At 43.0% G+C, this 12,428-nt stretch overlaps 1 protein-coding gene across 8 annotated transcripts in view; it reads left to right on the forward strand.

Moving 5' to 3' along the window:
• The first annotated feature begins 527 nt into the window (after positions 1–527).
• Positions 528–12,428, forward strand: part of YAP1 (Yes1 associated transcriptional regulator) — a 94,506-nt gene continuing 82,605 nt past the window's right edge. For all 8 annotated transcript variants that reach the window (XM_050891122.1, XM_050891144.1, XM_050891133.1 and 5 more), the window contains exons 1-2: positions 528–1,045; positions 4,049–4,296. In XM_050891122.1, coding sequence (XP_050747079.1) covers positions 728–1,045; positions 4,049–4,296 — 566 coding nt within the window. In that variant the 5' untranslated portion in view covers positions 528–727. The remainder of the gene's footprint in view (positions 1,046–4,048; positions 4,297–12,428) is intronic.

The raw sequence follows: 12,428 nt of genomic DNA on the forward strand, positions 1-12,428 counted from the left end.
CCCGGCTGGCGCGGGGCGGCGGGGGCACCCGCCCCCCTTCCGGGCCGGCGGGGGAGGGGAGCGCGGCCGCCCCTCCCCACCCCCTCGCGGAGCGGCCGCCTGGAAGTTGGGATAGGAGTTCGGGGAGGAAAGAAAAAAAAAGTTCTGGTTGGCGGCACCGCTCCGTGGCAGCCGAGGGCGGGCGGGCGGCACCCGGGAGAGGTGCGGGCGGGCGCGCAAGGAGGGGCGGTGGGGGACGGGCGAGCGCGGGCGTAAGGCGACTGCGGGCCGCGGGCAGGGGGGGCCTGGGGGGGGGGCCGGGCAGCGCCCCCCGCGCCGGGCGCCCCCCGAGCGGGAGGCGGTGCGGGCGGGCGCGCGCAGGAGGGCTGCGCGGCAGAGGCTGCCTCGGTCGGATACGGTGCGGGCGGGCTCAGGAGGGGCGGAGCCGGCGGCGGAGGGTGATTCGGGCGGGCGTAACTCCGAACTTTTGTTTGGTGTGTTGTGTGAGTTAGTTTCCGCCGCCGGGACAGAGGCGCCGGCCGGGCTGGGCCGGGCTCGGGGAAGCGCCGCACGGCCGGAGTTGTTTTGCCAGTTGCTGCGGCCGGGTCGGTTTCCCTGCCGAGGGGCGAGAATCACCGGCGACAGCAGGACGAGCCGCGGCCCGGGGAGCGGGGCATGCGGGGCCGGGAATCCGGGCTCTGAGCCGCCGAGCCCCGCCAGGGAAGCGCCGGGGGGTCCCGACGGAGCCATGGATCCTGGGCAGCCTCAACCGCAGCAGCCGCCGCAGGCAACGCAGCCCCCGGCCTCGCAGCAGCCGCCGCCGCAGCCCCCGGGCGCGGTGTCGGGGGCCCCGGCCGGCGCGGCGCAGCCCCCGGGCGCGGGGCCCCCTCCGGCGGGGCACCAGATCGTCCATGTGCGGGGCGACTCGGAGACCGACTTGGAGGCGCTGTTCAACGCCGTGATGAACCCCAAGGGCGCCAACGTGCCGCACACGCTGCCCATGCGGCTTCGGAAGCTGCCCGACTCCTTCTTCAAGCCGCCCGAGCCCAAGGCCCACTCCCGCCAGGTGAGGGGGAGGGGGCGGCCGCGCCGCGGGCGGGCGGGAGGCGGGGGGCGGCCCGGCGGCGGGGGCGGCCCGGCCCGGCCGTGCACTCGCTCTCCCTCCCCGCCGCCGAGCTCCTCCCGGGGGAGGCGTGTGGGGGGAGGGGGCCGGGGCGGGAATCCGCCCGCTGCGGGGCTGAGCGGGGCGGGGGGCGCCCGGCCGGGGCTGCCGGGGCGCTGGCTGCCTTTCTTCCTCCCCCACAATGCGGGGGAGTCCGCCCCCCCCCCCCCCCCCCTTTATTTGTTCTTCCCCAGAGGCCGGGGCGCCGCGCGGCCCCTCTCCTCCCGCGCCTCGGGACGCTGAGGGGAGCCGGCGCCGCGGCGGGAGGCGGGCGGCCGTTGGCCCCGGCCCGGTCTCCGGCGGGGCCTCGGACTCCACATCCACTCCTTGGCGGGACCCGCGGCCGCTTTCTCGGCCTCGCCGGGAAGGCGGCGGCGGCGGGGAGCCCCTAAAACTTAGGTGAAAACGCTTTGCTTGGAAGACGGGGCGGATTTCGCTTTTGAGGTCTAATGCTCCTGCGTCGTGGGGCTGCCCGTCTGTTGAGGGGGGTAATGAGGGTGTGCCACTCCCCCCCCCCCCCCGCCCCGTCAAACAATATGGATGTAGCTCTTCCACCATTTCATCACTGCGCTGGGTTGAGTAGGATTAACCCACCGACACACACACTCTTCAGAAGTTAATTCCCGAGCCGCCCTTCAGGTCTGACGGCGTCGAGGGTCCGCCGAGTTAACCGCCTGCACCCTGGGCAGGAGCGGTTTGAAATCTGACATCTCGGGGCCTGGGCGCAGGGCCGGGGGCTGCCGAGGCCTCGGCGGTGCCGGCCCCGGGGAGGATGCGGGGCAGGGCCGGAGCGGGGATCCGGGGCAGGGCCGGCGCTCGGCCTCCGGGAGCGTTTGGTCTTTAAGCAGAGTGACTTTTGTGCCAAGACCTAAGTGTTGGTGCGAATATGACTGAAAGTTAATGTTTAGGCTGCTGTTACCAACTTTTTGGAAGGAGGCTGTGCCTATTCGAGTGTTTTATTAAGTAATGAACTTTGTTGCTGAGCTATAAAATAGGTTTTATTATTGGCTATTGTCACTTTATCTGTGTAGCCGGTAGGAGTGAAACTTGCTCTGTGTACTGGTGCCTGGTACTCTTGTTGTTAACGTTTCCATTATTAAACTTCTGTTTTGAAGGATTTATAACTTGGCTTCAGAAGTTCACTCCAGGCTGAACCTTGGCACGTACTCTCTCAGCCTAGGAGTTAATTCATTTTCCAAATACTTGAAAAATCAGTTTGGCCTTCATATTGCAAGATTGGAAAGAAAATAGAAAGGGGTGGGGCTGAGTTGCTTCTGTAGCTTTGCTTGCTTCTGACTTGCAGACCTTTAATAACATACTGAAATCCAGTGAGGAATAAGGTTATTATGTATAGTTTTTTCTAAGTTGTGCAAATCTTATCGCAGGTCCCTTGTGCACAAATGTGAACTGGTATACGTTCATCTAACACTTGGAGCTGTGTCTTGTTAAATACAGTAACTGCAGTTAAATAGCTGTCGCGTTTGAAATGCACTTAACGTGTGTGATGTTCATACAACTAACTTGTACTTTTAAGCTTAGTGTTATCTTGCTTGTGTACGTTACTCTTCATCTGTAATGCGTATTTAGTTGGGTCACTGTTCCTTGTACCAGTCGGTGGTTCCTAAAACATAACCTTGAAATCCAGCTAAAGCCAGAGAATCATTTGCTTCATTGTGGACTGTCTTTTAAAATAAGACTGTTTTCTTTGTCCTTTTTGTTTAGTTGTGCCACAAAAATACTCTGTTTAACAGAAAAGGTCTTTAAGTTTCTGTAATTTTCCCCATTTCTCAAGAATTAAAATGTCTCAAATTCAGTTGGTTTGCAACTTGCGTATTTTGTTTAAATGTAAGCTAATTCGTTTCCAGTTTAATATATGAAACTTTGCATGTGCTTGCATACAGATGCAGTGAAACAGAATTGTCAGTCTCCATAAGAGTATGTAAGTGGGGCCTCATGTATGGTGCAATAGCTTGTGTAGAGAGGTGTGGCAACGGCTGATATATGCATCTTATTATAGGTGTCCGTGTTGTTCTGGTGTATCTACAAAATCAATTAATTGGTAAATATATTAAAAAGAGTCAATATTACTTTAATTCAGTTTTCAGAGCTGCTTTTTCTATTTCACGGTGGACACGTATTTACTACTGGCAAGGAAGTTGTGTACTTATGACTGGTAACTCTGGTGAATGGTTTTATGAGTCATTTCTGATTGACTGGTTAAACAGTTTGCTGAAGCTTTGCTTTGGGTAAAGCATGGGCAGACTCTTTATAAGCTCCCAATACCCTTAAAAGTGTGGTTTGTGTGTGGGTTAGGAAATTTTGTGTTTAGTCTTGTATAGGGTTTTTTTATGGTTGAGTTCAGGAGTGTTCCTCCATTGGAACTCACTGCTGTTGGCTGGCATTTCTTTGTTGCTTTTCTCCTTGTGTAATCTTTCAAACCCCTGCAGAGGGTGTATGTGTAGGTGTCCTTGCATCCCCACACCCCCATTTCAAAAGGAGAGTGGGAAATTAACTGCTCCAGCAGAAAGCGGGTGCGATGGTAATGGGTGGGTGCAGTCCAGGAATGAACCATGCAATATGCTGTATGAGGTCTGCTGACTGTGGGCATGTTTTTTTCTTAACCCTGCACCAAGGAGTAAGAACTTTAGTTTTCAAAATAAAACTAAAGGCACTTAGCACATACTTATAGTTAATATTTCTTGACTTACACAAGGGCTTTTGTGATGCTAATTAACCAACCTGCTTGGAGGCTCTCTTGAACAGCAACAACTGGAAAATAAGCAGAAGTTTAGAATGACTAACCCATGAATTTCTTCTGAAAGGTTCATTTAAAGTGAAATGTCTTCGGACAGCTGCATTTCTGCTGAAATACAAGAATCTTAATGGGAATAATTTCACTCCTGGCAGGCCAGCACTGATGCAGGGACAGCAGGAGCCCTGACGCCACAGCATGTCCGAGCTCATTCCTCTCCAGCATCACTCCAGCTGGGAGCTGTTTCTCCAGGGACGCTTACACCCTCTGGAGTAGTGACTGGACCCGGAGCTCCATCTTCTCAACATCTCCGCCAGTCTTCATTTGAGATCCCTGATGATGTACCTTTGCCACCAGGTTGGGAGATGGCTAAGACACCATCTGGACAGAGATACTTTCTTAAGTAAGTAAAACTTGTTTTCAGTTAGCTGTATCTCTGGCATTTTTGTTGTTGTTTTTTTTTTCCTTTACAGTCTTTGAATTTTAGTAAATTTCATTGTGTTTAAAATAAATATTTTTAAAAACATGCTCCTCATTTTAAGTAGGAGATCCTACCACTTCAGTATTTCTCCCATATCAACTCTCTGTTTCTGAAAACTGTATGGTACTCCGTGACTATTTATCCTATCTTAATCTTAGCTGAAGAACGTTATCCATTATATTGTATGCTAAAAATCAGTGAAATGCGCATAGTGATTTTTAAACAATGTGGCTTTTGGATTTGCTGAATCTTGCCACAGTTCTCATGCAGGTCAAAATACATTTAACCTCATTTTTATGATGCAGATGTAAAAATACGGAGTACCTTTAGAAGCTGTTGTAGTGAGAATATATCGGGACTTCTTATTTTTTGAATAAGGACAATTGTGTAAGTATGCAATCAAAACATTTTTGCCTCCTCTCTACTCATGAGGAAATTAATGTATGTGTTTGATTGCAGGATTTGGGTCTGTAACTCTTAACTCATCTACATTCCCTGCAGTGAAAGGGAAATTGCAGAACTTCTAACATTGTTTCTTGTTCCTACAGCTGTAGCTTTTTCACACAGTGAAATTAGTATCACCTTTTCTGTAACTGAAGAGAGGTTACACATGCCAGCCATCTGATGCCTAATCCATCAGGGAGCATTTTCTTTTATGCTGTGTAGTTTTCTAAAACAGCAGGAGCTTGTCCTTCTTTCTGAAAGTGTGCCCACCAAGACACATAATTGGCCCTCAAATATTTTGACTATATTTTGAACATTTTATTTAACTGCAAGTCTCTAAATAACCTATTATGTGTCATTTTCAGGGCCGGGAGAGGGGAGGGGCAGCACAATGTGTTATTTATGAAAAACTTGTTTCAGCCAAGAAAGACATCTTTATCCCTACCTTTCTTGCTAAAACGTTGTCATTAATATGTGGATTTGATTGAAGTAGTTGAGTTTGTAGCTTCAAAAACAAATTTACATTGTCTGCAATGAAAATGGAACTTACAGAACTTCTTAAAACTGTTTCTTGTTTCTATGGCGATGGTGGTTCCATACAGAGAAATTAGCATCACTTTATTTAACTGAAAAGAGGTTACAGCAGTTGTCTGACATTATTTGAGCCTGAAGGTTACTTGTTGAAAACAATCATTCTGTATTAGGAATGCAAAAATGAGCATTAGCTGTAGATCTTGAAGATGTGATACTGTCTTTGGTGAAGTTTAACAAATCAGTGTATTCTAGAATCAGAGCTCTTCAGCGGGCACAAATAGAATTTTTTTGGAACTGTGTAAGTTTATGCCATTTGAGAACTGTAGCTCATTGGACCTTGAGGAGAGCACAGGCTGAGTTTTGAAATGAAAAGCAAACTTTGTTTTGACTGTGCTAGTGAGAGCTCTTAAAGAGCAGCTTATGAAGCATGAAAAATAGATATTTGATTTTTACGTTTTACTGTCACAAGTGTTGGTTTTTGATAACGCTGTCGATTTTACAGAAAATAGAACAGTTTAAGAGATGCAAAATGTCTTCACGCTCTTATAATTGATTTTTTTAATTATGCTCATTCAGGTGAAATCACAGTGAAAGATTTATTCTTGGAAAGCTTTTCCGCAGTTTCATTATTACCACAAAAAAAATCTTTTCCTTTTTTTTTTCTGCAAGTTTTTTGGTCCTTTCTTGGTGTCCTGGTATCCATTTCAAAGGGTCAGGTTTCAGCAAGAACAATAAAGAGCCTGAGACTGGAAAGTACACACAAGTCTGGCAAACTCATCTGCATGAGCAAGATCGTTTGTTCTCAAGCAGACATCCAAAGTAAATGATTGAAAGAGCTGCTAGCTGTGAAGGATGTGTCTTGAAGGGGAAAGGAGTGGAAACAAACCAGGTTGTTAGGAAGAAAAATAAAGGCTGTACTTTTTGAACCTCTCCCTGCTGGGTCACATGCTGACCTTGGGAGATTTTAAACAGCTTAATGGGCTGTTTTCTTTTGGCTTTCCTTGGGTGATGCTGTGGTATGGGAGAGTCTAATGCGGACAGTTCTGAAGGCTCTGTTCACACTTGAAGAACATTTGTTGTTCCTAAAAGGTTGTTTAATACTATCTACAGGTGAGATCCACCAAGTTCATTGGAGTTCATGAAGATTTGTAAAAAAACATTTCAAGTACTAGCAAAATGTTTGCTTTATATGTTTAGTAAATCCAAAGAAATGTAAGAATTATTTTTGAGTAGCAAGTTTGTATTTCAGAAGCTTTTTTCAGTGTTGAGTGATAAGTTCCATCTCATACCTGCAAGCCCGTTAAAACTCACATCTTGTTTAGTTATACCTTAAACATTTGCTGAAAGTGTGAGTACTAAGATTTCTGATGCTAAATACATTTAACGTGGTTCCTTCTACCATATGCAGATTTTTGGTGTCTCTTCCAAGTATTCAGCTTTTTTGTTGGATTGGCTGCATTGCTCTTTGTTTCCATTTGCTCTGTTCTGTAGCCACTCCATGAACAGTCTGGTAATCAGGCTCTAGAAAGATCTTTGCAGAATAGGTAACAGTATTAGATTTTTTCCAGATGTCAGTAAGCCTTATGGTTATAGTTATCGTAATATACTACAGTGCAAACAGAATAATATAAAATTGAGTACTGCACTTAATACAGTCTGGAATATAGTCACTTCCACTAATCAATGGGTCAAGTACTGCAAGCATAGTAGTTTGCGCAAAGAAATTAAAATAGTGTGTATGGGAGAGAAGATACTTGTCTATATATAGATAAATGCACAGAGTTATTTGGCCAGATATTTTATATACACACCACACATGTATCCATACATGTTAAAAGAGGGTGAGAGTGGTAGTGTAGGGTCTGAACCAGAACTACTTTTGTAAATCAGTCTGTCATCTAGATAAATAGACCCCTTTATGTATGAATGCCCAACAGATGATTTGCCAGAATTCCACTCATTAGTGTTCATCTCACTATTATGAGTAGGACTCCTGAGTATAATTTTCCGTTAGTGAAAATGCAGATGACTTTGGCCAGTGAGTTAAGACATGCTGGCTACATGGCTGGTAAAACTAATACTATTTTTTACTGAAACTGCTACTTAAATAGAACTCGTAAGTTAAGACTTGCCTGGTTACTAAGTGGTCATGTCTGAGTCATCTCAGCATTGCTGTGCGGTACGCTTTAGCCCATTCTTAAACATGCAGTAAAAAAGACTTGCTTGGTTTGTGTGGTGATGTCAACTGCATTGCTTTTTAACCACTTCCTGTTAGCCAGCTGCTGGTTGACATTTCGGTGAACTACGGAGAAAGACAGGGGATCGCTCTCTAGGCAAAAGATAATATGCCATGGGAGCAGCAGACAACAACTTGCAGAAATAAAAAATAAGTTTCGCTCAATTTTAGAATTACTCTTGTATCGTTTTAACTTAGTGTTAAGCTTTTAATTTTCACAAAGCTTGTGTAATACCTCTTCTCATTTTGTAGCGTGAGGAAAAGTTAACTGATTGTCCAGCAAACAAGTCTTGTAATTATTTTTCCTACAGGAAGTAGTTCTTGCAAGCAGTTTATCAACAACTTCCTATTTTTTTCTGTGAAGTGTTGAATGACTTCCTGAAGGAGGCCAAGGTGGTTTTCATTAGTATCTGTGGGTGTGTTTAAGGTGTTTACCCATCTGGCAGAAACCTTAAAAATAGATTGCTGTTACACATTTCTTATGTGCTCTATACAGAGGTATGGCTTTGGATGTTATGGAACTAAATCGTTTTAAGATGACAGGGAAGTTTGTTGCTATGCTTTTTTTTCTCATGTCATACATGAAAAATATCCAGCAATGCTGTTGAATTTCTCTCGCATCCCATTTTTGCCACTGACTGGAACCACCCACTACACCAATATCATCTGCTCCCCTCCTCCTCTTCTCCTCCCCAGCCCACCAAAGTAATCTTAGTCTTCCAGGGCAGAAGATGTTTATTGGAAAAATGGCTGCCACAGTTGCATATTTTATTGAATACCTTAATTTACTGGGAAAATGCATATTCAGAATCATCAGTTAATGTGACGTCTTGTGTTTATGGTTCTATAGTTCAGGCTAGTTTGTCATTAAAAGAGCTGTATTGTTGGAAACCAAAACTGCAACCGCTGCTTTTGATGGGTTTGTCCACTTTTTCATGCTTTTTATACTAAAAAGCAATTGAAGATTTTTCTGTTTGCTAAATTTCATTTGTAATAGGTCAAATTAATTTCATTTTTATATTGATGATTTCTGAGTGTTTATGAAAATATTCATAAGATTGATGATATACAGAAAAAAAAAGCCATGAAATTTATGCAGGGGAAAATGGGTACTGTCAGTTTCAGAACATAGCTGGAGGAAAGAAATATTAGTTAAAACACTTCTGAAGTAAAACTTGCTGTGGTATGTTTTTGGCAATTTAAGATTTTTTTTTTTTGTCTTGGAAGACAGTCATAGTACTACTACGTGTATATCTTTCCTTCTGCCTCTTACTTGAAGAGTCCTGTGAAGGAACAATAATAAAAAGTATTTTGAATTTGCAGTTGTACTAAAGATTTCCGTATCTTTAAAAGGGCAGAGGAATAAGGGCAAACCTGCCTTATTTGTGTTAGCACTGAGACTGAGCTGGGAGGAGGATGAAAGTACGTCTTCAGCCCTCTGAATTCAGAGAACTTGCAGCCAGCTTAGTGGGTGGGCATCAGTGAAAGAAATGGCATATGGTGCTTTTCTTGTTTAGTTTTGTTTTGCTTAAGAAAAATTGCAAATGATAATATCCATGCATTCAATACCCTGCCATACAAGGTGATTTTATGAGACTATTCCGAAAACAATTTAATAGTTGTGATTTCAGGTAAACCAAAAACATACCCTGTGGTTTTCACTAATGTATTTTCCTTTTATTTATAAGCATATTGGCATTCATTATCTTCAGAAGAAAACAGAACTGGCAAAAAATATAGGATCTGTGGCAGTTAGTTGTAAGTTAATTAAATTATCTCTGAGGATTTTCTTTTTTTTTTTAAGTCGGCTGTTGATCTGTACCTTTCTTCCTCCTACAGGTTTTTGCCTTTCAATATCTCTCATAAAAATAATCTTTGTGCTTCAAAGTGTCTGATTTGGTGCCTATTGAAATCTTTCCATAAACTCTAAAAAGCACTGGATTAAACCTCTACTGAGAGCTTCTAATACTGTAGGGGAGCATGCACCAGCTGTAGAAAATATAATGTGAATGTAATTCTTACAAATCTAAATAGAATCCGAATATACGTGCAATGGAGAGAGAAAGCAATGGCATACTTGGAAAAATAAGATTGTATTAATGCAGTGTTCATTGAGGAGGAAAAACACGGTTGTTTCAAGTAGCAAACATATAAAACTAAACCTTTCAACTTCCCTTATGGAATTGGTCAAAATTATTTCTGGTTTAGCTGTTGAGAACACTGGTGTAGTTTTGGTTTATATGCTTTAAATGCCTAATACTGTTTTATAGCAATGCTTTCCTATCTCCTGAATCTGATTTGAGATCAGTTTTATCATACTGTGGTCTGAAAACTTTGTATTATGTTGAAAGCTATAATTGTGACTGAGATCTTTATTAACTAGTCTTTTATAATGAGAAATCTTAGAGCCTCTCCGATCAGTAATAAGAAGAGGCTTCTGATACACGTTTAATGAGAATTTCATGTTTAAAAAAGATGCTTCTGCAATTCTACTTATTAAAGATTTTGTCAGGTTATATTTGGTTAAAAGTAGTAGCATCAAGCTCTGTGGGAGCAGTTACACCGCTGTGGAACCACTTCTGTTTTCTCAGGTCTTGACCTCTTCTAAAGACAAACAAGAATGTGATATAAATCAAGATGAGTGTCTTCTGGACTCTCTTATCCTTTTGCCTTTCTTCTTCTGTATGTTGAAGATGGCAAAGAATTATAGTTGTCGTTTTTTTAGTAGTCATCTGATTTGTAGCATAGGGTGATCTGTAACCCATCAGTCACATCATGGAGATTCCTACTCGATAGAAAGCAGTAAAATAGTAAGAGGATGTTAATTTGAAAGGTCCCATGAAAGTAAGACAGGCACTACCCCACCAGTTTTTGCAAAAAATACTTCTAATGGGTAGATGCAATTGAACTGATCAGTGGCATATGTGGTTAAAATCATACCTACTTTTACAAGATTCATCTCTTACTCTCTTATCTTTCCTGTTCTGGAAATGAAAAAAATCAGTAGCTTTAAAATTCCAAATATAAAACTTCCATTTATAGTTTGCTAAGTTTCCCTCTGCAATTGTGGCACAACAGCTGCAAATTTTTTAAAAGCTGACACAGAGCAAGCAAAGTGGATTTTTTGCTCAGTTTATCCATTTTTACAGTAGACTTTCAGAGAAAGGAGCTTAGTAGCACTGGGAATGCTGAAACATTTAACTGCAGGACCTAAATTGGGTCACATGTAAAATTAGAGCAGAGTTCCTAGTTTGCTCCCAAAGAAACACTTCACGTATCAGACATAAGCAGTTACTGGATGGCGCCCAGAAGAGCAAGATGTGTTACTCAGGGTTAAGATACAAGATTAACTGTTAAAACTAGTCTGATACTAACTACAAGCAATTTCTTTCAGGCTCTTGATTAAGACTAGACACCTCCCCCTGCAGCCAACCAAAGAAAAAAACAAAAATGAGGTAAACAGCTATAGAGAGCTGTCAGCCAAAACTAGAGATACTTCTCTTCTTTTTATATGTGGCCAGACCACTGCATGTGTTTATCTTCATAGCTGGGAACAAATTCAAATGATGTAATTAGATTTAGTTTAACCTTTTGAAACTGGTAGCTACTCAGTTCTCCTATTAATTTTGTGTCTTTGTATTTTTATAAATTCCAACGTATTTGCATTTATTTGTACAATCCAAACATACCTATGCAGTAAAACTCATTAATGGTGAAACTCGCTGTCTTTCAGTATTTGTGTAAATGTTGTTCCCTAAGGTGTGATTTTTTTTTCTTTCTTTTCTTTTTTTTTCTTTTTTTTTCTTCTTTTTTTCCTCCCAAACAAGCTGTGCATGATTACGTAAATCCTAATATTTAAATGACTCGGTTTCTCTTGTAAATTCTAAAGAAAATTTCACTTGGCTGAATGCAGGAAATTTCCAAGAGACTTCTGTGAGTAGCAGTCCTCTGGCAGGTCCCCCTAGGACATGGTCAGGATAGCATGTAGTTGACCTAAGAGAAAGATAGAATTGTCTGTAGGGGAAATTTGACAGCCTGGGGGTTAGCATAATGTGAAACAAAATTTCTGGGAGGAGGCTGTGTATTGGAACGTTAACAGATAGATGCAATGTAATGGCAGGACATACTCTCACAAACAGCTTGCTAAACCTTATTTTGATGTAAGACTATATTGGGAAATTTACCAGCTAAACTATATTTTTTGTTAAGCATTTAAATAGGAATCTAGAGCATGGGGGAAATTTGTCTTTATTATGAAAATGGTACCTAATAGCTATTTTTTGGTAGATAAAACTGGAGTTTTCTTTGGAGAACAGGAATTTTTGAAAGGCATGACTAAGCTGTGTCGCTGTTTCATGGCCTCCTGAAGCGCTTCTTGGAGTCTGTTTTCTGGGATTCACTCTGCTGGTGTTTTATTTGGCTTTTAACTAAGTTACTTCAGGCTGTGTTTCAGGCAAGTATGGCTAGGTTTTTTAAATTGCTGGTTAAGTCAAGCTAATAATATAAAGCGGCCTTGTAAAGTAAGACTTTTACCAGTATACTGCCTGTCAGTCATGCCAGTTGCTAAGGAAACAAAGCTGTCTTGAAAACAGTCTTGGACTTTGCTTTAATTTCACTAATGAGACTTTGCTGCGTCATAGTGAAAGACCAGATCCCTTTTGTTGAGTCTCTGACATGCTGTTTGGTAACTTAGATCAGTGTTAGTTGTTAAGTTTAGTTATTGATTATTACATTGAGGTTGTGAAGGCAGATTTTTTTCTGCTGAACTGTTTTATACGAAAGTCAAGTAAAGGTCATTTACTGTTGCTAGTTTATCTCTGATGGGTTCTGATTTATGGAG

This window comes from Gymnogyps californianus, chromosome 1, assembly GCF_018139145.2.
Source record: "Gymnogyps californianus isolate 813 chromosome 1, ASM1813914v2, whole genome shotgun sequence".
Taxonomy (NCBI): domain Eukaryota; kingdom Metazoa; phylum Chordata; class Aves; order Accipitriformes; family Cathartidae; genus Gymnogyps; species Gymnogyps californianus.